General features: G+C 39.0%; 2 protein-coding genes across 3 annotated transcripts; one reads left to right on the top strand and one right to left on the bottom strand.

Moving 5' to 3' along the window:
- Positions 1–384: 384 nt before the first annotated feature.
- On the bottom strand, positions 385–5,262 carry thyn1 (thymocyte nuclear protein 1). Of its 2 annotated transcripts, none has more exons than XM_060887576.1 (8): positions 5,197–5,262; positions 4,015–4,078; positions 3,784–3,941; positions 3,618–3,686; positions 1,603–1,695; positions 1,423–1,518; positions 850–1,000; positions 385–611 (listed from the first exon to the last, which is right to left on the bottom strand). In XM_060887576.1, the coding sequence occupies exons 2-8, from the start codon at positions 4,061–4,063 to the stop codon at positions 565–567; spliced, it is 663 nt and encodes a 220-aa protein (XP_060743559.1). In that variant the 5' UTR covers positions 4,064–4,078; positions 5,197–5,262; the 3' UTR covers positions 385–564. The 2 variants fall into 2 exon arrangements, with proteins under 2 accessions (XP_060743559.1, XP_060743558.1); XM_060887575.1 differs by lacking the exon at positions 5,197–5,262 and adding an exon at positions 4,917–5,059.
- On the top strand, positions 4,994–19,574 carry acad8 (acyl-CoA dehydrogenase family, member 8). The gene is made up of 11 exons (XM_060887572.1): positions 4,994–5,129; positions 8,270–8,370; positions 8,463–8,632; positions 10,850–10,959; positions 13,076–13,152; positions 13,264–13,401; positions 14,677–14,812; positions 16,450–16,547; positions 16,668–16,820; positions 18,779–18,881; positions 19,306–19,574. The coding sequence occupies exons 1-11, from the start codon at positions 5,012–5,014 to the stop codon at positions 19,359–19,361; spliced, it is 1,260 nt and encodes a 419-aa protein (XP_060743555.1). The 5' UTR covers positions 4,994–5,011; the 3' UTR covers positions 19,362–19,574.
- Positions 19,575–20,690: the final 1,116 nt, after the last annotated feature.

Genomic DNA, 20,690 nt, shown 5'->3' with positions numbered 1-20,690 from the left:
TTAAATCATACGCAGCATCAACAACTCATAAGATTACCAAATGTTTTTGAATCTATATTTTCTTATGGATTTTTTTTCTCCTTTAAATTTCTACCACTTTTGTGTATCTGTATGTGCTAAAGGTATGTATCTAGTCCAAAAGTATTAGACATGGACACTCCGTATAGGTGTTTATGAACAATGGGGAAAATATGGGTCATATTTCTGATGGGTCTTTAATTGAGCTCTTTATTTCTCGATCTTGCCATTATAGCGTCGCTCAGGTCAAGCAATCTTCCATGTTTTGTGATGGTGGAAAGCACTTTTGCACAATGAGCCATACTGTGAATAAACTTTGCTATATTTGCGTCAAATTATTTGTCCAAAAATAAAAACAAAGTGGGGTAGCAGAACATAGTTGGAAGTTTAATGAATTGGAAATGATTTTTGGTTTGCAACAAAAGATACAAAAGTTTACCAGCTTTTCTCTGTACAGGGTAACAGCTAATAAACCATAATCATTCATCTTGGTGGTCAGTATGGACTTGGTCAGATCCAAGATATAACCTCTAATGGTTTTTATCCTCACAGGGGGTCTGTATCCTCCAAACTCGAGATAAAGTCAAATTCCTCTGAAAAGAAAAACAAGTCAGGATCATGTGTGAAAAACTGTAAACCATCACTGTAATTATCATCAAATAAAACTTCTAAGAATGCCTTATATAAATAAATATTTGGACGTTCTGTAATTTTATATAATTCCAGTGTACGGTATATTCACTTCTAACCACTATATAGCCACTTTACACACACACACTGTCTTTGGACTGTCACATGAGTGTGTGTTGGGGAACTGAAAATGGTAGGGACCTGTGGTTAAAGGCTGTACTGAAAGCCGAGCTTTGGTGAACAGGGCTATGTTACTCAGTGCTCCTCCATCACTCTTGTGCTTCAGGTGATATTTCTTCAGCTCAGTCAGTGGAATGAAGCGCTTGGTCATCCTCTCAAACTGGACATCCACCTACACAAACATCAATCGACAGAAAATCCTATTACTCTTCAGCGATAAACACAACAGCTGCATGTGTTAATGTTTATACCACAGCGTTGTTTAATACTCTATTCTGATTGGTTGGGTGGCGATTCATTTCTATTCATATTCGTGTGCTTCATGTGGTAAAATGGCGAGAAGGTCTGATTTGTTTATTTGTCAAAGGAGCCGCGATTTTCACCTCTTTGTTACAAGCTGTAACTGCGGTTTCTAACAAGTCTATAGATGGCTTTATGGCTAACATGAACATCAAGAGAGAAAAAGTATAAATAAATATGAGTTGTTGCCAAATTGGTGTTTAAGAGGATTAACACACTTCAGGAAGTGATGCTATTGGAAATTATTAAAATACCAGGAAAGCTTGTTTCCCAGATCTAAATCTTGGACCTTACCATACTCCACTTAGGGTTCTCTGGTTTGCTGGATGGATCATAATGCACGTCTTTCTTGTCGAACTGTGTATGGTCGACATACGCTTCCTTCACAATCTGGAATGTCAATGCCGCATCTTTAAAAGAAATATCAACGTATGTTTAATTTCAGTTACACCAAGTCTGCATTGTCATACTCACCTTTATGATACCCGCTATTCCCGGCTCTTTACAGTTGCTGTGGTAAAAGAAAGCCTGCTGACCCACTTTCATATCCCGCATGAAGTTACGAGCCTGAAAGACCCCAGCACAGAAATTACAGATCGTCTGAACCCAGATTCAACTCAAAAATACACAACAGAAGGAGCTTATTCCAAAAAAGGCTTACATATCATAACGTAATATGTTTAGAACTGTAATAGTACAGTATAGGAGCAACCATCTGGACATCAAGGGCCTTCAGTGAAAAAAAGGTTTACGTGACTGTGATTACATTTAAAACAATAGTATCACCTGCCCATTTGGGTGATAACACCTGTAATAATCCCAAGAAAATGTACACATGACCATGATTACCATTTTAAAGACATCTGCAATGGCATCACCCAGCCATTGGTTGATCAACCCAAAGATCTTCACTTATTTTGTCACTGCTACACTGGAATAAAATACTTTATTAAGATCTTCACCCTCATCAATTTAGTTTCTTACAGCACCCATGTGGACCATCACACACACATATGTGGTCCTTCCCCAAACTGTTACCACAAAAGCTTTCGTATACTGTAGCTTTACAATTTCCCTTACCTCGAACTAAGATGCCCAAACATGTTCCAGCATGACAATACCCCTGTGCACAAAGCGAGCTCCACAAAGAAATGCTTTGACAGGTTTGGAGCATAAGATCTTGAGTGTCCTGTACAGAGCCCTGAACTCAACTCCATTGAACACCTTTGAAATAAAGTAGAACGATGATCTCTTGAACATAAATCCACACAGACATGCTCTAAGATCTAGTGGAAAGCCTTCACAGAAACGTGAAGGCTATTATACAACCAGAGACAAAATCCAAACTGGGATGTTTAAAGTGCACCTATAGGTGTGATAGTCAGGTGACCACAAACGTTTTGCCATGTAGTATACATTCATTCATTAATTTTCTACCTCTTTATCCGAACTACCTCGGGTCACGGGGAGCCTGTGCCTATCTCAGGCGTCATCGGGCATCAAGGACGGAGTGCCAACCCATCGCAGGGCACACACACACTCTCATTCACTCATGCAATCACACACTACGGAAAATTATCCAGAGATGCCAATCAACCTACCATGCATGTCTTTGGACTGGGGGAGGAAACCGGAGTACCCGGAGGAAACCCCCGAGGCACGGGGAGAACATGCAAACTCTACACACACAAGGCGGAGGCGGGAATCGAACCCCCAACCCTGGAGGTGTGAGGCGAACGTGCTAACCACTAAGCCACCGTGCCCCCCTGTAGTATACATCAATATGTTAAAATTGCTTGTTTATGTGGTAGAAACTTCATTTAAATCCCAAGTGAACACCTTTTGATCTGCACCGTTGACTAAATGAATATTTCTGACTCCTCAGCTGCAAAACCCATTACAGCTTTATATTATGTTGATGCACCTGTTCTATGTCGCTTCTAGATCAACTCTATAGGACCTGACACAGGAACCTGCACAGCAGTTGCTCCAGAAATAGTGGCATGGGCATGTTTATTTAGTATATATGGAAGAACTCCAGCATCAAAGCTTTGTAACAGAGCTCCGGACAGGTCTTTCTTGTTTTTCAGTCACATGAGTGGTTGTATTTTTTTGCCTAGTTAATCAAAATAGGAAAAGAAAGTAGCTGGTGAGGACACTTTATCACAGACTTGCAGACTTTATAACTTGTTTAGCAGGGTTCGAAACATTAGACCTAGCTTAAAATGGACAAAAATAAAAGTACAATGTTATTTTCCAATCAATAGAAAACTTGACAAATTGCTGTGTTATTAGTTGAATGAAACACTTCCAGACTTCGTTGACTATTTTCCTATCACAGCATGCGCTGTCATGTTATGGGTTACTTAAACAGGAAGGGAAGATGACAATGCATGATTAACGCAGATTAAAGGTGGTTTAAGATGATCAGAGGTCAGAGAGTTTTGTGTTTCAAGGTAACGAGTGGCATTTCATCTCATCACCTTTACCTGATAATTCCTCACTCCGTCCCAGCAGCCTCTTTGATTAGGGAGAGCTTTCAGGTCCTCAATTCCAAACTGCAAACATTCATTAAAGAAAATTGATATTACTTTGGTTAAACAGAGGATGAAGTGGATGCAGATGAACAGAAAACGGGACCTCCTTTATGTTTACCTTCACATCCACTCCATTCTCTATTCGGCTCTCAGGTTCAGACTTCATCAGCCAGTGAGTGTAAGCGGCTTTCACTGACTCTTTTGCAGATGCCACTTTCTTTCTTTTACCACCTCCGACACCATCCTCAGCATCAGGTGAATCTTCGAGGGCTTTACCTGCATTATCAAACAATTACAATGGTTACATCTGTAGCCACAAACATACAGTATAATATAATTTGCTGCTTACTTTTCTTATTCACTATGGCAGCACCTCGGGTCCTCTTCTTTGGCGCCATGTTTCAAACGAAAAACTGCAAAATTAAAATATTAGTAAAAACTAACCCTAACCTATTTACCAAAGTTAACAATTATATAGTGACTTTACTGTTGTTATCACAGGCATTATAGTGAAGCCCAGGATGCAGATAATTCCATCATTAATGACTAAAAATAGGAATTTCACTTTAAAACATGAATACAAATGATGTATAGCAAAAGACTAAAACCATTAGCGTCCAGGATAACATTCATTTATAAGAAATGTTTCCTATAAAACTCTTAATTTTCCATTGACTTGCTGTATGCAAAAATGTAGCGCAGACTTGACGTTCTTGACGTACCCTTTATGCTTGACTGAAACAGAACTACAGTACAGATGAACAACATTACCCATGAGTTTTCACCAATGGGATCAGGTTGCCAGATACGCGACATCGGTGGATTTATCTCTATGTCGTTTCGGTAGAAGTTAATGTACAGTAATTGCAAAAAAATATTATTATTATTCCGTTGAAAATGATTCCCAAATGGTTATGTACCCGACATCACAGGGTGACGTTGTTAAAGAGAGAAAAAAAAAACCCCAATAATTTTATATAATACATGAGCTTATTATTATGATAATCACTGCACCTGTTAGTGGCTTTAAATGTTATGGATGGTCGTTTTGTATAATAATAATAATAATAATAATAATAATAATAATAATAATAATAATAATAATAAAAACATTGTAAGGGCTAATTAGTAAAATAATTAAGTAAAGCACGTTTTCTTACTGATTTGTAAAGCATTTATATTAAGTATTTATCTCATAGTAGTTATTTACTTATAGTGTAAATGAATTTTTAGTATCGGTATAGCTCCTACTTTTTAGAAAGGAACTGCGTACAATACTGCTGTGTACTGCTCGTTTCGGCGTGGATCTGGCAACCCTGGGTTGTGACCCGTGACTCTGAATCAAAATGGCGGCGGCTGCGTCTCTGTGGCGGCTGGTACGTTCTGCTTCATGTAGCATTAACAGAAGTAGAAGCTTAATATGTAACAGTGTACAGAAACGAGGAATTGCAGCCTGCATCGATCGTAAGTAAAACTCTGATGATGCACTTTATATCTGCGTGTCTTTGCGAGCGGTTGTTCACCTTCATACCTGCATGTGACGTGAGCTTGACAAAAAAAAGTGCAGCGGAAGAATTACGTCATCAGACACGCCTATAAGCTTCAACCAATCAGCGTTCAGGCGACAGCATGTTGCGTCAACACTTTCACTACTTTTACTTTATTTAACGTGGATTAAAAAGATGACCACAAGATTGCTTTGTCAATAATATTTGTTAATAAATAAAAAATAATGCTGTGGAATAGGAGAAATTAGATTTTTTACTCACTTTTTATTTTTGCAAGACTCATTCATTCATTCATTCATCTATTCATTTTCTACCGCTTATCCGATCTACCTCGGGTCACGGGGAGCCTGTGCCTATCTCAGGCGTCATTGGGCATCAAGGCAGGATACACCCTGGATGGAGTGTCAACCCATCGCAGGGCACACACAGACACTCACACTCTCATTCACTCACGCAATCACCCTACCATGCATGTCTTTGGACCGGGGGAGGAAACCGGAGTACCCGGAGGAAACCCCCGAGGCACGGGGAGAACATGGTGACACACACAAGGTGGAGGCGGGAATCGAACCCCGACCCTGGAGGTGTGAGGCAAACGTGCTAACCACTAAAAGCCACCGTGCCCCCCTTTTGCTATATTTATCCGATCATGATTACCGATGCTGAAAATATGCAAATAAGAAGTAGATTAAACCAGTGGCGCCCCCAGTAACTATTAATAGGGGTGGCCAGAGGAGGCCACAGCAAATGTAGGGGTGGCACCAAAAAAAAATATAATAATAATCAGTGCAGTGTGTTACACAGTGTTGTATAAAGTACTAGAAAGCAATACTTGAGTAAAAGTACAAGTATCGTACTAGAAAAAGACTTTGGAAGAAGTGAAAGTTACCTTTTAGAATATTACTCAAGTAAAAGTCTTAAAAGTATCTGATATTTACTGTACTTAAGTATCAAAAGTCATTTTCTGATATTTAATGTACTTAAGTATTTGAAGTAAAAGTAAAAAGTAAAATTTCAGTGATTTTCGGTAGGCATAAGAGCAGGGGCGGTTCTAGGATTTCATCTTTAGGGGGTTTTTAGCCCTCAGTGAGAATTTAAAACAAGAAGAGGTTTATATTATATATTATATGACTACATAGTAAGCCAAAAGTTATGGTATTATTTAAAATGGCAAAAGTGGACACCAAAATTTTATGCATGATGTAATGATGCCAGTCTTGATTCAAATCCGTTCATTTATGTGTGCATTCTCTACAAACAGTGTGTCTAATGAATGCAGACATTAATAAAAAATATTCACAAGACAAAGACCAAATCAATAAATGTTCTTTTTATTTAGTATTGAATAGTATTTGCATTAATATTTTGTTTGTGCTATCAACTCTGGTCATAAGAATAGTGAAATTTCACTGCTTTTGGTTGCCATCTTTGCGGCTTTCCGCCGATTAACGTTATAGATAAATGCAATGGTAGGTTGATTGGCATCTCTGGAAAATTGTCCCTAGTGTGTGATTGCGTGAGTGGATGAGTGTGTGTGTGTGTGTCCTGCGATGGTTTGGCACTCTGTCCAGGGTGTATCCTGCCTTGATGCCCAATGACGCCTGAGATAGGCACAAGCTCCCCGTGACCCGAGGTAGTTCAGATAAGTGGTAGAAGATGAATGAATGAATGAATAAACGCCTCCAGCTCTGACTGCGCGTGCACGCTGCGTGTCCCCGTGCTTCACCGTAGAGCGTGCGGAGCGTAATGCAATCTAGGATCAGTGATTCACCAAACCTCCCTTATTGCAGTCGCACACATTACTTCTGATTTTAACGAAGATGCTTAGTGGAAATATAGCGGAGTAAAAGTATACATTTTATCTAGGAAATGTAGTGGAGTAAAAGTGAAAGTTGACATAAATTTAAATAGTGAAGTAAAGTACAGATACGTGACATTTCTACTTAAGTACAGTAACGAAGTATTTGTACTCCGTTACATTACAACACTGGTGTTACAGTATACTGTACTTGTTTAGTTTTGTTTCTGGTTAATGTAACAATATGACATTAAAGCTGTAGTCCATAACTTTTTTGGTTAAAATTTATCCAAAATCTTTCTTTCTTTCTTTCTTTCTTTCTTTCTTTCTTTCTTTCTTTCTTTCTTATGACTAACTTTCTATCTATGACCATTTCTATCTATCTATCTATCTATCTATCTATCTATCTATCTATCTATCTATGACCATTTCTATCTATCTATCTATCTATCTATCTATCTATCTATCTATGACCATTTCTATCTATCTATCTATCTATCTATCTATCTATCTATCTATCTATCTATGACCATTTCTATCTCTCTATCATACACCTCAAAACATTAGATTCTTTTGCGTAAAGAAGATAACCACAAATAACTGCAGTTTCAGTGTTCAAACAGAGATGGCGACAAAGAGATAAAACGTACGGCTTTATTTAAAGAGTAATTAATTGGCAGTTAGTGTAGTTCTTTTCCTTAAAAAAACAATTATACATTAGCTAATATATGTGCAAACCAAATTAAAGGACAATATTTAGTTTAAAAACACTTAACAGGCCAATTATTTTCCAATATAGCATATGCCATCTCTAAAATTAATAAGAAAAACTGAACTGCATTAATACTAGGGGTGGCCAAAGTTGTGGCCAGAGTTTATACTGGGGTGGCCGTGGCGGCGCCCCTGGATTAAACCAGGGTTTGGGAATGTACAGTGTGAACGGTTCCATTATAAATATCCAGGATTAATTGTTAACCCTGGTAATGTATGTGTAGTGTGAAATGTGATACAAGATAACCCAGGATTCTGTTTCCTTTTCCCAGAGGTTACGATCACCCAGATAAACTAGTTTAAATGTAAAAAAAAAGCTTTAGTTTTTATTTATTTTATTCCACAGCAGTTTCAAAACAATTAAAGCTTTTGCCATATGATTTGCCATACATTATCTGTTCACAGTGACTAGCTAATTCTGCATGACGATGAATGGATTGGATGGATTGTTGTACTTTCTAGTATCATGCAAATATTTTATTTACTTTAGAAAATCTTGTTTAAATAATTTCTTTCTCTTGTTTTAGCTTCTGTAGGTCTCACAGATGAGCAAAAAGAGTTTCAGAAAGTGGCGTTTGATTTCGCAGCCAATGAAATGGCACCACACATGGCACAATGGGACGAGAAAGTAAGAGGCTGGTTTTCAAATTTTTTTTTTAATAACTAAACCACAGCTATGCTGTATGAAACCCATATTATGGTGTGTATATTTTTCTAAAGGAATTCTTTCCTGTGGAAACCATGAGAAAAGCAGCCCAGCTCGGCTTTGGGGGAATTTATGTGCAGCCGGATGTTGGGGGCTCGGGACTGTCTCGCCTCGACACGTCCATCATCTTTGAAGCTTTGTCCACTGGTTGTGCGAGCACCACGGCTTATATCAGCATTCACAAGTCAGTATAAATGTTAACGTTTACCAAACAACAAACAAAGCTGAATAGATTCCACCGTAAAATTTCAGAGAAACTCACCAACACTTCCTGTTTGTCACTACCGACTATCACGAGTTCCCCGACTCAACAAATTCCACGGTGAGGATATCCTCTCCAAGTCATTAAGGTTTTAAGACTGACGTTTTTGGCAACTCGAACCTTCAGCTTCCTCCACAGATTTGTTTTGGGATTAAGGTCTGAAGACTGGCTGGGCCACTCCTGGACTTTAATGTGCTTCTTCGTGAGCCACTCCTTTTCCCACGGCTGTGTGTTTTGGGTCATTGTCTTGCTGGAATACCGATCCATGTACCATTTTCAATGCCCTGGATGAGGGAAGGAGGTTCTCACCCAAGATTTGACAGTACCCGTTTGGCCCCGTCCATCATCCCTTTGATGCAGGGAAGTTGTCCTGTCCCCTTAGCAGAAAAACACCGCCAAAGCATAATGTTTCCACCTCCAAGATTGACGGTGGGGATGGTGTTCTTGGGGTCATAGGAAGCACTCCTCCTCCAAAACACGTTGAGTTGAGTTTATGCCAGGGCTCGATTTTGGTCTCAAATAACCACAACACTTTTACCCAGTTCTCCTCTGATTCATTCTTCATATTCATTGGCAAACTTTAGACGGGCTTTCTGGAGCAGGGGGACGTTGTGGGCACTGCAGGATTTTAGTCCTTCACGGCGTAGTGTGTTCCAGTTGTTTTCTTAGTGACTATGGTTCCAGCTGCATTGAGATCATTGACAAGATCCTGCCGTGTAGTTCTGGGCTGATTCCTCACCGTTCTCATGATCATTGAAACTCCACAAGGTGAGATCTTGCATGGAGCCCCAGACCGAGGGAGATTGACGGTTATTTTATTGACGGATGTGATGATAGTGCTACAGATTGCACTCACTTTTCAGCCATCAGTCATGAAGCTATTCACCATTTGACTGTTTAGCAAATGCCACCTATTACTACAATACTATAATCTGCACATCTTACATAATCTTACATTTTGTTTCTTCCATTTGCGAATAATTGCACAACTGTTGTCACCTTCTCACCAAGCTGCTTGGCAATGGTCTTGTAGCCCATTCCAGCCTTGTGTAGGTCTACAGTCTTGTCCCTGACATCATTGGACAGCTCTTTGGTCTTGGCCATGGTGGAGTGTTTGGAATCTGATTGATTGATTGATTGCTTCTGTAGGCTGTTTTTTATACAGGGAACAAGCTGAGATTCTCTTTTAGAGAGTGCTCCTAATCTCAGCTCGTTACTTGTCAGCACCTGCTACATTTGATTCAGCACCCACTGCATTCGATTCAATATTTACTGCATTTGATTCAGCACCAACTGCACTTGATTAGGTATTTACTGCATTTGATTCAGCACCAACTGCACTCGATTAGGTATTTACTGCATTTGATTCAGCACCCACTGCATTCGCTTCAGTATTTACTGCATTTGATTCATCAACAAATGCATTCGATTCAGTATTTACTGCATTTGATTCATCACCAACTGCATTCTATTCAGTATTTACTGCATTCTATTCAGTATTTACTGCATTTGATTCAGCACCCACTGCATTCGCTTCAGTATTTACTGCATTTGATTCAGCACCCACTGCATTCGATTCAGTATTTACTGCATTTGATTCAGCACCCATTGCATTCTATTACTTTTTCTTTTTTACTGATGCAATAGCTTGAGACAAACCATTATTTAAACTATTACATTCCGTATTATCCGATCATGGTCGTTAACACTGCAAGTATGCAAATTCTATTAAAATTCATATAATTTGCACCTCTTTTTCTTTCTTTTGTCATCTTTGTCTTTGTGAGTCTCAGGAAGCATTAAAACAGCTAAAGAGGATTTTTTATTCACTTAGGTGAAATTACAAGACATATTTATGCTCTATTTATCCAATCATGGTTTCTGATGCTGCAAAACTATCTAAAAATATGCAAGTAAGAAGACGGTTACACCAAGGTTTTTTTGAATGAACAGAGTGAAAAGTCTTATTATGAATTGCCAAGATTAATAGTTACCCCAGGGTAAAGTATGAGCAGTGTGAAACATGATACAAGATAACCCAGGATTCTGTTTACAAGACTTTATGATGTTTACAAGATTTTATGGTGTGTAATGGCCGACTTGTGTCACCTGAATGCAGGTTTGTTGTGTGTGTTGCAGTATGTGTGCCTGGATGATCGACACATTCGGTAATGATGCACAGAGAGAGAAGTATTGTCCTGATCTCTGCTCTATGGAGAAGTTTGCATCTTACTGTCTGACTGAGCCTGGTAGGACACAGAGGTTTATCAATATAATAGTGTTTTGAACTGTTAAGCTCAGCTTCACTGGATGGTCTCAGTTTCTACAATGTCACCTTAGCAAGTAAATAGAACCTGAATATAATCAAATGTAGTTAGAATTTCTTTTATAAGATTACTATTAATCTAATATTATATAATTAGATTTTTAAACCTTTACTCATTGCATGCATCAAATTAAAGGCACTGTCTCCGATTTTTGAAAGCCAATGTTGACATATAAAATCACCAAAACAAACACGCCCCTAACCCAAATGGGTCCCACCCCTGTATTGATAGCTCCGCCCACACATACATACGCAACCCAGGCAACTAATGGAAAGAAATGTGTCTTTATCATAGCTGAAGGGAAGAACAATACACAAACAATACATAAACAAACAAGCAAAAATGACACACAAGCATAATCATGCAAAGGACGGCATATATTAGTTCTGTGTAACAAAGCAAAACCAACGTTACTCACCTATCGAGAAGGAAAAAAGCGCCTCGGCGTCTTAAGTAAAGTTGGCCGCATATTCACAGATTGGAGTTTCCCGAGTCAATAACTCCTGAGCTAAACACTGTTACTACAGAAAACGCGGTTGTAGCTGCCTCTCTACATTACTACGATAGAAAAGAGGTGTTATTTGTGTAGTAACAGCGTTTAGCTCAGGAGTTATTGACTCGGGAAACTCCAATCTGTGAATATGTGGCCAACTTCCTGCTCCTTCAGTTCTCTCCAGTGCTGGAAAGCTGATCCTATATTAACACGTCCTACTTCTTGCCTTATTGTAAGCTTTTCTTCTCTTTCTTTCTTTGTTTTTATCCTCCATGTCAATGTTAAAACCGCTTTCTGCTAATGTCACACATGCGCACTGAACACTCTCTCCGCCCATATTGACAAGACCCGCCCCTTTATGCTCATTGGCTACACGTTTGTTTTGTTTTTTGTTTATTTTTAGGCCCGACTCAGTTTTCTGAAGCATTTCTCAAAAAATCGGAGACCCTACCATTAAATTTGGCATCTTTCTAGACATAAATCCTAAAAATCTGGTTGAAAAATCTGCCAAGTTTAGTGAAGCTTGAAATCAGTGCAAAAAATAGGCTTGAAAAACGCTTATTAATCTCATCTTTGGTTTATTGTAATCTTATAAAAAAAAAAAAAAAAGAAATTGACTGTATTCAAGGTATTTCCCCATGCAGGGCAAATGGAAGGGTGCAGGCTAACACATGGTTCTTCAGAGATATATGAAGACAAACACTATACACTTTTTATTTGAGCTTTTGCTCATGTTGCAACAAAGCAACTAAAAACTTTTCTGTGATGTTTATATACAAATACCACAGTTTACTCTATTTTGTGTTAGTTTATATGATGACAAAATTGCAAAATCCTGGAGAACCTGGATAACTGCCCCCTTCCTCATACATGAGATCATGATTGGCTGGTGCTGCTGTGATTGGGCATTCACTAAATTCCAGGGGTTTCGTTACCACGACGTAAAGTGGGTGTGTTTCCGGAGGTCTTGGAAAAACGCCCTCTTTCAAAAAAAAAGAGCATACCTACGAAGAACAAAACAGTCATACAGGTAGATTTATTTTAGAAAACAAATAAACAACCAAAAACTACGGTTAGGGTTAGATTATCAAATAGGCCACGCCTACCCGATGACGCAATATCTGTTACGCTGTTCTGAAATCCCTGGAAATAAGTGCATCCCGCTGTGATTGACAGGGGAGAGAGTAATAACTCCCGCCCCACCCAGACAATTTTGTGATGTTAGAAGCAGCGATTATCTTCCAAGTGTTCATTTGTCCAAAAATATGCAGTCGTCAAATTCCTCTCAGAATATCTGCCTTGTGCTTATGTTGTTTCTTGTTGGTTCTTAATTGATGAAGACTGATGAATGAAAACACTTAGTTTCAGTTAAACCCTAGAGTGATAGAGTGGTGATATTGGAATATCAATATGACATCATGTTTTTTTTTTTTTAATAGTCACTGATCTTTTTTTATTTAAAGGAAATTAGTTTGTACGTGTCTATCAATCTTCATCATAACTCATCTTTATCATAGCATTTAACATTTCCTGTTTTTCTTTGAGGGAGTGGAAGCGATGCAGCATCACTGATAACCAGCGCAAAGCAACAAGGAGACCATTACATCCTGAACGGCTCCAAGGTACTCAGACCTTCCGAAGGTCAACATACTGTAAAGACTAATGATGAATGTGTGTATGTGTGTGTTTGTGTGTATGCGTTTATGTGTGTGTGTGTGTAATTTCCCTATCAGGCCTTCATCAGTGGTGGAGGGGATACAGATGTGTATGTAGTGATGTGTCGTACTGGAGTAAAAGGCCCCAAAGGCATCTCCTGTGTGGTGGTGGAGAAGGGAACTCCAGGACTCAGTTTTGGTAAAAAGGAGAAGAAGGTAAGCCATGATCCTCTGGAGGAATAATCCTGAATTGTCCTGATAAAATTCCTGTAATAATGAGGTGTTGCTTTGCTCATCAGCTCATCTCGTGTTCTTGTGTTCCTGTATGATAGTAAAGAAGAGCTGAGATGAAGCTTCACTTTTCCATATCAGTGCAGTTTGCTCCTCTTCTTCATAATATCGACGTCATTCCAAACCAAAAGCTCTGTAATTCACTGATACGTCTGTTTTGCGTAGTCTTTTGTTTGTGACTTTTTTCTCCCAGCTAGCATTCCTTTCAAGATTTCACAATTTTGTGGTTCGCAGTAATGAACACAAAATCAAGCAAAAGCTGCATAAACACAGCTATCACAGAATGTAATGACCTTTGTGTCTTCACTGGTAGGAGATTACAAGAAGAATCCTGTGCTTGCATTTTCATCAATTCTGTAGTCTTCAGCAATAAAGCACAAAAAAGACGCAGCGTTCACACCGAAAATCCCAACATCTGGAAGTGCACTTTAAGAACCTGATGCACTTCAGTTCAACCACAAAACTGACCTGTGGAACAATTCAAACTCTCGCAGCTTTGCTTACGTAGTGGAAGAGAGGTAGAGGCTACCAGGAGCTGACTCTGGATGAGAGAACAAGGTGGCTGACAGAATTCCAGGGGACACGACATCTTACAAATGTCTTTTAAATTAGCCTCATGTCGTGTGATTTATTTAACAAATTCACTGTATTTTGCTAAAGCTACAGAGTAAGAAACGGCTTATACTTCCAGTTAGTAAAAAGTTAGTGTTCCATTTAAGGCGAAACTATCCTTCTAAACCTCATACGCTAGGCCAGGGATGGCCACAACCCGCAGCTCCCGAGCCGCATGTGGGTCTTTGCCCGGTTTCACGCGGCTCTTACGTTCATACCAAAGTTTGTATGTGTCTTTTTAATATACGTGTTCGCTTCGCTTGAGTTCAATACAGTATTTTCGTCAAACGCGCATGTGAGTGGGATGAAAATAACTCAAAGTTTCCCAGTAGGAGCAAGATCATTTGAGTAAACAATTTGTGTCAAGTTCGCTCTCAAAATGGCAGGGGAAAAAAAGGTGATGTTTATGTGTGCCCATGTGTATAATGTGGCTCTTTGCGGTAACACAGTAAAAAATGTGGCTCTTGGTCTCTGACTGGTTGGCCACCCCTGCACTAGGGGGTTTAGAGTGCATAGTGTAAGTGCGTAGTACATAAGCGAGTATGTCATTTGGGACACAGCTTCAGTCCAGCTGTTTGTGTTCTGCAGGTTGGTTGGAACTCGCAGCCCACAAGAGCAGTAATCTTTGAAGACTGTGCGGTTCCTGTGGCTAATCGGTTGGGAACAGAGGGACAGGGTTTCAACATCGCCATGCACGGCCTCAACGGAGGCAGAATTAACATCGGTGAGTTAGCTGACGACGAGCAGTGACACGTGTTCACTGAGCTGGAGGCTAAAAACAATTCAGCCTTCACTCTCCTCAAACTGTTAGGCTGCTTTTCTCACGGATTTGTGACCATCTTTGTCATCTGAAGGCATTTGGGAACATGCTGATGTTTGTTAAATCATGTGATAGCTTTAAAGTTAGGGTCTCCGATATTTGAGAAACGCTTCAGAAAACTGAGTCGGGCTGAAAACTAAACAAAAATCAAAACAAACGTGTAGCCAATGAGCAGAAAGGGGCGGGTCTTGTCAATATGGGCGGAGAGAGTGTTCAGTGCGCATGTGTGACATTAGCAGAAAGCGGTTTTAACATTGACATGGAGGATAAAAACAAAGAACGAAAACGAAGAAAGACTTACGATAAGGCAAGAAGTAGGACGTGTTAATATAGGATCAGCTTTCCAGCGCTGGAGAGAACTGAAGGAGCAGGAAGTTGGCCACATATTCACAGATTGGAGTTTCCCGAGTCAATAACTCCTGAGCTAAACGCTGTTACTACACAAATAACACCTCTTTTCTATCGTAGTAATGTAGAGACGCAGCTACAACCGTGTTTTGTGTAGTAACAGTGTTTAGCTCAGGAGTTATTGACTCGAGAAACTCCAATCTGTGAATATGCGCACATGCACACTGAACACTCTCTCCGCCCGTATTGACAAGACACGCCCCTTTCTGCTCATTGGCTACACGTTTGTTTTGATTTTTGTTTTGTTTGGTTGTTTTGGAGACCCTACCTTTAACTTAAATATTTCTAAACACATGCAGTTTATACAATTTTAGGATTTAGTCCTGAAATATCAAAACTGATATTATAAGAACCTTCATGAAAACGAGCACCAAAGATATTGATATTTGATGTTTGTATTATCTTATATTTGTTGTAGAAGTAGCTAAACTGAAACATTTCTGTCTTCAGCCTAATTTTTGTTGTTGGTCAAAAGGCAATTATGGCATTGCTTTAAAATAAGGGAAAATTATTTAGAATTCTAATTGGAATGTGTGTGAGTTTTTTTTTTTTAATCAGCTGTATAAAGTGTAGTGATTTTTACCCAAAGAGTACCATACTCTGGACAATACTGGAGCTTAAGCATATATAAGAATGCTGCATATGTTCGTAGTGCTTCTATTTTCTGTAGTACTTGTGCTTCACAGAGTTGCAGGGAACCTAAGAGCATAATCCAGGGCATTTGGTGAACAAGGTGGGGAATATGCTGGAGGAGGTGCCAGTCCATCATAGTGCACAATCACACATTCTCACACACTCATTCATACACTTTGGACAATTTACAAATACCAGTCTGCCTCCAACATGTCTTTACCTAAACTGGAGTACCTGGAGGAAACTTCTAAAGCACAGAGAATACATGAACTCCAGACACGTAAAGCAGAGGCAGGAATCAAACCGCCAACCTTGTAGGTGTGAGGCTAAGCACTTAGCCCAGCAGTCCATATGTACATAATCATTCATGTGTACTGTATATATGGACACTTGAACGAAGCAAGTCCTGAGCATATTACATCTTTTAGTATTAATGTTTCAAACTAGTCACAATCTTTGCCTCAGCAAATCACTGGGTTTAACTTGTGCTCACTCCACAGCTTCCTGCTCCCTCGGAGCTGCTCACGCGTCTGTCCTGCTCGCCCGAGACCACATACGTGTTCGCAAACAGTTTGGAGAACCTCTTGCAAACAGTCAGGTGAAGAGTCTGTGTGTGATTTACATTTGCATCGTTTCGTTCTGCTGTTCAAACAACTGTGCCGTATAGTTGATGCAAGTACTGCTAAGTAATATCTTTTGGGTTTTGTTCTGAATTCAGTTCCTGCAGTTTAAGCTGGCTGAAATGGCCACCAAGCTGGTAGCGTCTCGGTTGCTTGTGCGTCAAGCTGCCGTCGCTCTGCAGGAGAAGAGACCAGATGCTGTGTCGCTCTGCTCCATGGCAAAACTTTTCGCCACTGATGAATGCTTTGCGGTGAGTGCAGCCACATGAGCACTCATGTGGTGTGTGTGTGTGTGTGTGAAATTAAAACAAAAGATTTCAAGTGTGTGATGTGACATACAGCTAAGTATGGTGACCCATACTGAGAATTTGTTCTCTGCATTTAACCCATCCAAAGTGCACACACACACAGCAGTGAACACACACACACCTTGCACACACACCCGGAGCAGTGGACAGCCATTTACTGTATGCTGCAGCACCCGGGGAGCAGTTGGGGGGTTCGGTGCCTTGCTCAAGACTCGAACCCACAACCTAAGGGTTAGGAGTCAAACTCTCTAACCGTTAGGCCACGACTTCTTTTAGTGGATATGCACCATCAAGAGGATCCTTAAAAACCTTAAAATAGCCTTTGTGTGCATATTTTAGAAATCTTGCTTATATTCCCATGGTGCGGTGGTCTGGAAAACCCATCGGATGTTGTAGAAAAGAGCCAAAATGATGAGTTTTGACCCCAAAATACTGTAACATACACTTAAATACTGTGTTACACTTTTAAGGTACACAGAAGGTACGAATCAGGATCAGTGTTCTGGCATGTAGGTGGTGGGATGAACTTCCCCCAGATATCCAAAAGCTGAGTCACTGCCGGTGTTCAAACAACGTATAAAAAAAGTACTTCCTGTAGTATTTAAACTAGCACAGAGTATTTAGATGAATGATATTCTTTGTCTGTGTCCTATTGAATCTGCTAAATATAAAGTGAAAGTCTCAAAAATAAATAAATAAATATATGAATAAATATTTTACCAGATTGCTATAGAAGTGAATGTTTTCTCTGCACCTAGGCTTTCTGAAAAGATCTAGAGGTGAATAATGAGCCAGATTTTCAAAGCTTTAGAAATATATTTACAGTGGGGCTCGAAAGTTTGGGCACCCCAGGTAAAAATTTGTATTAATGTGCATATAGAAGCCAAGAAAGGATGGAAAAATCTCCAAAAGGCATCATATTACAGATTAGACATTCTTATACTATGTCAAAAAAGGTTAGATTTTATTTCCATCATTTACACTTTCAAAATAACAGAAAACAAAAAAATGGCGTCTGTAAAAGTTTGGGCACCCTGCAGAGTTAATACCTTGTACTGCACCTCAAACAAGATTTGAAAGACTCTTGGCTCGCTACAAAAAGCGTTTACAAGCTGTGATACTTGCAGATACAAAGGGGGCGGTGCATGCTATAAACTCGGCAGGGTGCCCAAACTTTTGCAGACGCCATTTTTTTGTTTTCTGTTATTTTGAAAGTGTTTTGAAACTTTTTTTTGACATATTATAAGAATGTCTAATCTGTAATTTGGTGCCTTTGGGAGATTTTTCCATCTTTTCTTGGCTTCTTTATGCACATTAATACAAATTTTTACTTGGGGTGCCCAAACTTTTGAGCCCCACTGTACTGTAGGTGAAAAGTTTATTTATTTATTATGGCTATATTTGACTTTTAAATGAAATGTAAATGAATAGATAATGGAATTGCACAAATGTGCTGACATTTTTAAGGAAATCTTGTTGACCTGAGGCATCTCAGAGAGCAGAAATGGGTTCGATATCCATTTACTTTCAAGATAAAAAACATTTGTGTGAAAAAAAAAAAAAAACTGTTTGTCTTTTATGAGCTTTTCTATGAATGTTTTCCCCATAGTAGGTACGGTAAGTACTGAAATACTTGAGACTGTTTACAAATTCTTAAAGACCTCTTAAAGTGTCTTCTTTCATATGAGTTGTTAATCACGTGTGGAGTGTAAGAAAAACAGAAAAATTCAATGATGCACAACAAAACAGACGCAAATTTGGCTTCTGGTAAAAAACTCTAAAACCATGTGAAGGGTTTTCCAGGCTGATGCATCTAACTACTGAAGGGGATGTTAAATACGACGTCATGGTATGTTTTTCCACAGTAATTACATGACCACGATTTCTTCTTTTGAATTCAGATATGTAACCAGGCTCTGCAGATGCACGGTGGATATGGCTACCTCAAAGACTACGCAGTACAGCAGTTTGTTCGAGATATAAGAGTGCATCAGATATTAGAAGGCAAGTCCATGACCTAAAACATCTGAGACCTTATGCTACGTTCACACACACAGCGACTCGCGGTGACAAAGGCGACATTGTTATGTGTTTTGCTGCTGTCACATGATTGGCTGGTTAGATAAATGAATTTTACATACAAACACCAAATCTTCCTCCAGAGTGTTTTTTTAGCTGCAAGAAAACTGATTTAGAACGCTAGGTGCACCAGACACTGATCAATTTTGTTCCTATGGTAACCAGTAGTAGAAACGCCTACTGCTGACTTCGTAGTACAGCGACTAGATAAAACGCGCAGGGATAAAATCACTGTATGTGTGAAGGTAGCTTTAGCCTTGTGCTTTCTTGTGCAAGTCAAAATATTATAGTTCATTCTTCACGTACTTCTTTGCCCTTAGAGTTTAAACTGTCTTCCTATTTCTTCTAGGATCCAATGAAGTGATGAGGATGATCATTTCCAAAAATTTACTGGCCGAGTCTTGATCGAGAAATCAGGACTTCAGAAGCTCATCATGGACTCTGTTACAGTAGAAGTGACTAATAGATAACAAATTACATAATGAGAGAGACTGTTTGTGATTATAAATATGTCTGTATAGTGTATTTTTGTTGTATGTTTCATATTGAACTTGATCTAATATGACATACTGTAGGTGAACAAATTACCAACAATGAAAAATAAAGTGTTCGATTACATGTTGTTTCTCATAAGTAATGATGGGATGTGTGTGTGGTCAAAAGCTATTTATATTCATTTCATTTTTTGTGACATGGTGTGATGGCGAGAAGTATTGATAATAAACCTTTCACACTGCGCTTCACTCATTCACACCTTTAACACTGGGTAATAAAACCTCTGCATTTTTAACCCCATGTTTTTAGAATATTAAAATCAGTCCATCTGACGCTAGCAACCGTGTTTCATGTGTTTGCCTGTGTGACATAATTTAAGACCCTCATGATGCATCAGCTATAAAGCAGGCAGATTTAAAGTTCTTTGCTGACATAACATACATTTTATGTTCATCTGTATACACAAATACGCCTCATCGTCTGAAAAACTAGGCAATGTGCCTTCAGAGGGAGGAATACATCCTAGACTGAACTCCAGTCCAACACACACATACTCACACACTCACTCACAACTAGTATAGCCAGTCCACCTACAGTCAGAGAAAACAGGCATGGGCACTATGGAGAACATGCTACTCTCCACTAAAGACAGGAAACCAAGCTCAGAAAGCACACTGAGGATCCTGAACAACTTGGCAACACATACTGTATAAACAGACCCCCCCCCCTTCTTTTGGGTCAGGGGGTGTTGGATGTTGGATGCAAGATTTGGCAGACTGTCCATTTTATTATGAACACCTTTAAAAGTTCCCATTCTTGCGTGCACATGTTCTGTTCTGCTAAAAGTTATGTCTCGGAACAATTCATAAAGGTTGCGAGAACAGAACTTTTCCCGAAAAGCATATCAGTGATCTTTGATCTTGTGAATATTTCAAGCAAAACATTTCTATTACTGTGCTTAAATATTTAAGACATAAGATATATAACATTCACAGAAATGTTTGTGAAAAAACGGTGAATATTATTATTATTTAATATTACAGAAAGGTAAGCTATGCCGCTTTTTGCCGTTTGAAAATAATGTACTTTTTAATAACGTTAATTATCTTTATAACACTGTAAATTATATTATAAATGACAAAATGAAAAGTAAATATTTAGCTATTAAGATCATGAATGGCTGTTTATATGGTAGCAGTACACTTTTGAACGTTAGCATTTTTAGGCTAATATAATTTT

The sequence above is a fragment of the Tachysurus vachellii genome, chromosome 15, assembly GCF_030014155.1.
Source record: "Tachysurus vachellii isolate PV-2020 chromosome 15, HZAU_Pvac_v1, whole genome shotgun sequence".
Lineage (NCBI taxonomy): Eukaryota > Metazoa > Chordata > Actinopteri > Siluriformes > Bagridae > Tachysurus > Tachysurus vachellii.
This window is presented reverse-complemented; position numbering and strand designations above follow the sequence as displayed.

What these genes read in the sequence shown, in the direction of transcription:
- acad8 (XM_060887572.1), top strand. Translation starts at nt 5,012, where the DNA reads ATGGCGGCGGCTGCGTCTCTGTGGCGGCTGGTACGTTCTGCTTCATGT. An exon ending in GCTTATATCAGCATTCACAA is followed by an intron (nt 8,633 to 10,849) that starts GTCAGTATAAAT and finishes TGTGTGTTGCAG; the next exon opens with TATGTGTGCCTGGATGATCG. An exon ending in TTGGTAAAAAGGAGAAGAAG is followed by an intron (nt 13,402 to 14,676) that starts GTAAGCCATGAT and finishes TGTGTTCTGCAG; the next exon opens with GTTGGTTGGAACTCGCAGCC.
- thyn1 (XM_060887576.1), bottom strand. Translation starts at nt 4,063, where the DNA reads ATGGCGCCAAAGAAGAGGACCCGAGGTGCTGCCATAGTGAATAAGAAA. An exon ending in ACGGAGTGAGGAATTATCAG is followed by an intron (nt 1,696 to 3,617) that starts GTAAAGGTGATG and finishes GGGGTCTTTCAG; the next exon opens with GCTCGTAACTTCATGCGGGA. An exon ending in AGTACAGCCTTTAACCACAG is followed by an intron (nt 612 to 849) that starts GTCCCTACCATT and finishes TTTTCTTTTCAG; the next exon opens with AGGAATTTGACTTTATCTCG.